Here is a 3,755-nt window from a genome sequence, read left to right as displayed (position 1 = left end):
CAACAAACAAGGCTGAACAACAAAATAAAACAACTCGACATGGTTGTAACAAACGCGCAGTAAGTTCTGTTACGTACTGCAGTAATCTCTATCAAATCACAAGATAAACTGCCTCATAATTGCTGATATGTTTGATATATCGCATATCCCTCCTCTTCTCGTTTCAAGGTCAGTAGCATTTATGCTACAATCAGCTATAATCACTTCATGTAACAGGCTAACAGAATTGATATATATGTCATCATTTTTTCGAATAACTTAATGCAATCATAAGAAGGGAGAAAAAAATCGCATAAATATATAATATATATTAAGCTATTAATAAATATACGTGTGTGCAGAGTATACAAGTCGTATACATATAAATAATCTGTGCAGAACAATCATTCAATCAGCGTCGTTTATTTTACATAACAGTATATATTGTATATATATATATATATATATATACATATATACAGTATATAAGGATATATATAATTTATTAATATATGAGATATTAATATATGAGATATTAATGTATGAGAAAACGTTTATACAAAATACACATACCAATAAAAAAGAAGCAAATTGTACAGTTGTACTTATAGAAAGTTTTAATTATTTATCATTATAATATATATTATACATATATGATGATTCAACGTTTTCATGCAAAATTTTTACACGTTCCAGAAACCATCCAAAAGAAAAATGTTTGAATTTTTTAATAACCAATTTTCTTTTACTTCCTTTTAACTGGTGATCTCCTATTATAATTAAATCAAAATAAACATAAAATTTGCATATTAAAATTAGATAATTTAAAATGTTTTGCTTTTATTTTATTTATTTCAATGTTTTAAATTATTTAATTTTATTAGCTAATGAAAACTCAATCTATGTATAAGTACGAAATGTTCTTTAATTATTTGACATATTAAAAAAGAGTTTATTTATATTTATTTATTTATTTATTTTAAATCTGTAATTTGTTCGTTTCTTGTCTTTAAATCAGGGGTCGATCGTATTTAAAATAACATTATTTAAAATATGTATTTTAAATAACAAAAAGTAAAAGAGTTATTTAGTATTTATTATTTTAAATAGCTTCTTCTGATCTATTTTATATTTTATATTTTAAATATGTTTTTGGAATTTATTTTATATTTTTTATTTTAAATAAGTCGTGTTTTTGGAATCTATTTCATACTTGTTATTTTAAATAAGTTATATCAGTTACTTTACCGACTTCTGTTTATCAGGGATCGGTCGTAGTTAAAAAAGCATTATTTAAAATATGTATTTTAAATAAGAAAAAGTAAAAAAATTATTTAGAACTTATTATTCTAAATAATTTCTTCTGATCTATTTCTTATTTAATATTTTAAATATATTTTTGAAATCTATTTTATATTTTTCATTTTAAATAAGTCGTATCAGTTTTTTATTGACCCCTGCGATCTTTTATTTTAAATAAGTTTCTGGAATCTATTTTGTACTTGTTATTTTAAATAAGTTGTATCAGTTATTTTACCGACCCCTGAAAAAAACCATATTATTTATTAATAAAAAATGTTTTTTATTGCTCAAATATACAGCAAAACATTGTTAAACTTTTGAAATTACTCAATTTCATTTTAGTTAAAAAAAAATTCTTAAAGATCACTGTTTCTTTTTAGTAGCGTCTCCCTTTAAGAGAAAGATCTAGAGATACTCGATACAATAAATCCAATAAGATTCGCGCGGTTGTTTATTACTTATTAGTAAGAATAATATACTGTAATCAAAGAATATATGGTGCGAATCTGTAGCTACATGTATACACAAATTACTTATGACTTAGCGCGTTAATTAACTAAACTGTGCGACGTTCACGACGACCACTACATGTGCACTCGCAACCAGCGGATATATATTTGGCGCTCGTGATGTACATGGCCACTATCTATTGCATGACATTTAGCACTCGTGTTCGCGCTTTTGCGATGGAAATTTTATCGTTCCATCCGCATTGTCTCGCTGTCCGTCAAATCGCCAATCAGTTGGTAGACGCGAGATCTCTCTCGCGTGTGTAACATGGGGATACTTTTGCTCTTCCTGCAGAACTTCTACAAGAATGAGTTCAACCGGAAGGAGATGTACCTGCGCTACATCTACAAGCTGCACGATCTACACCTGGCCGCCGAGAATTACACGGAAGCGGGCTTCACGATGAAGCTCTACGCCGATCAGCTGGGCTGGGGCTCGACAATTCTGCCGCCCGATCACGCTCATCCCCAGCAACCTGAGTGGCAGCGCAAGGAGCTGCTCTATCACAAGATCATTCATTATCTCGACCGTGGCAAGTGCTGGGAGAAGGGTATACCCCTGTGCAAGGAGCTCGCGATCTTGTACGAGTCCCGGCTGTACGATTACGCCAAACTCAGCCACGTGCTGAAGCTGCAAGCCAAGTTCCTGGACAACATCCTGACGCAACTGCGCCCGGAGCCCGAGTACTTCCGCGTTGGATTTTACGGTCTCAGCTTCCCACTTTTCGTCAGAGTGAGTTCGAGACATTTTTTTGGTGTAGCAATAAGTAATTCGAATGTATGTCACACACAGTTCTGCTGCGTTACAAATATTTTGTTCAAAGTTTGATTTTAGAATTATTTTATTTATCGTAAAATTGATACCTCGTACTAACTGTTTATTGTGTGCTTCTTTTTTAATTGCAGAACAAGTTGTTTATTTATCGTGGCTTGGAGTACGAACGAATAGGGGCGTTCACGCAACGGCTGCAGACCGAATTTCCATGCGCGCAAATTTTAATGAAGAACTCCCCGCCTGACGAGACTATCCTTTCGTCTGAGGGTCAATGTAAGTGTGAGATCCACAAAGAGCGATCCCAAAAAGGTGGTTTTTTCGCCCGTTTTTTTGGCTCCCCTCGGAATTTTGGAACCGGATTGTGTGTAAAATGGTACCTTATAATGAGATATTAATCACAGAGAAGTTTCAGGTTGAGGTGACAGCTGGAGTGAGGAGGGAGGGGAGATCACTTATTACGTCTCTTTACGCGAAAACTCAATTTTTTTTCCATAAAAAACTAGTGACATTTACATAAAACTGCGATCAATTTTCTTAAAATATCGGACCTCAGATAATTCCATAATGAACTTTGATTTCATCCCCCCTTCTTCTCCAGTTCTGGTAACAATTGTCATCTCAACTTGAAACTTCTCTATAATTAATGTCTTATTATAAGGTATCGTTTGCAACACAGTTCAGTCTCAAAATCGAGGGCCCAAAAAACGGGCGACTTTTTGGGTTACTCTTTATTAAGGGGTTACACCACCTTGACCGCCTAAAAATCATAGGTAACTTTGGGAATTTTTTTTAGGAAAATAATAAAAGTAATAAAAAATCCGTTTTAAGGCTTTAATAATACAAGTCTTTAGAAATAAAAAATATTTTTTTCATTAATTTTTTTAATAAAATGACGCTGAAGCCATTTTATTAAACGTCGTTTTGTAGCCACTGTCAAGTCGGCGTTGCGGGGATCTGCCATTCGATTGAACCCATGGAGCAAAAAACCCAAATTTTTTAAAAACTATATAATATGCACTAAAGAAATACATACGGATATTTTGAAATATAGATTTTTATAAAAATTGCAAACATTTGAAATAAAGTGTCATTTTTGGCCAAAAAATTTTGTCAAGAAATGTTAAACAAAAAAAAAAGTATTTAACATATCGAAATATCCGTATGTATTTCTTTAGTGCATATTATATAGT

The 3,755-nt window shown here is 32.0% G+C and overlaps 1 protein-coding gene across 1 annotated transcript in view; it reads left to right on the top strand.

Annotated features, from left to right (window-relative positions):
• LOC105456138 (dedicator of cytokinesis protein 3) overlaps window positions 1-3,755 on the top strand; it is a 19,349-nt gene that overhangs the window by 8,165 nt on the left and 7,429 nt on the right. Inside the window, exons 8-9 of the mRNA XM_011699958.1 lie at window positions 2,032-2,523; window positions 2,697-2,838. Of these exons, the coding sequence (XP_011698260.1) occupies window positions 2,032-2,523; window positions 2,697-2,838 (634 nt within the window). The remainder of the gene's footprint in view (window positions 1-2,031; window positions 2,524-2,696; window positions 2,839-3,755) is intronic.

The sequence above is a fragment of the Wasmannia auropunctata genome, unplaced genomic scaffold, assembly GCF_000956235.1.
Source record: "Wasmannia auropunctata unplaced genomic scaffold, wasmannia.A_1.0 LD335761.1, whole genome shotgun sequence".
Taxonomy (NCBI): Eukaryota; Metazoa; Arthropoda; class Insecta; order Hymenoptera; family Formicidae; genus Wasmannia; species Wasmannia auropunctata.
This window is presented reverse-complemented; position numbering and strand designations above follow the sequence as displayed.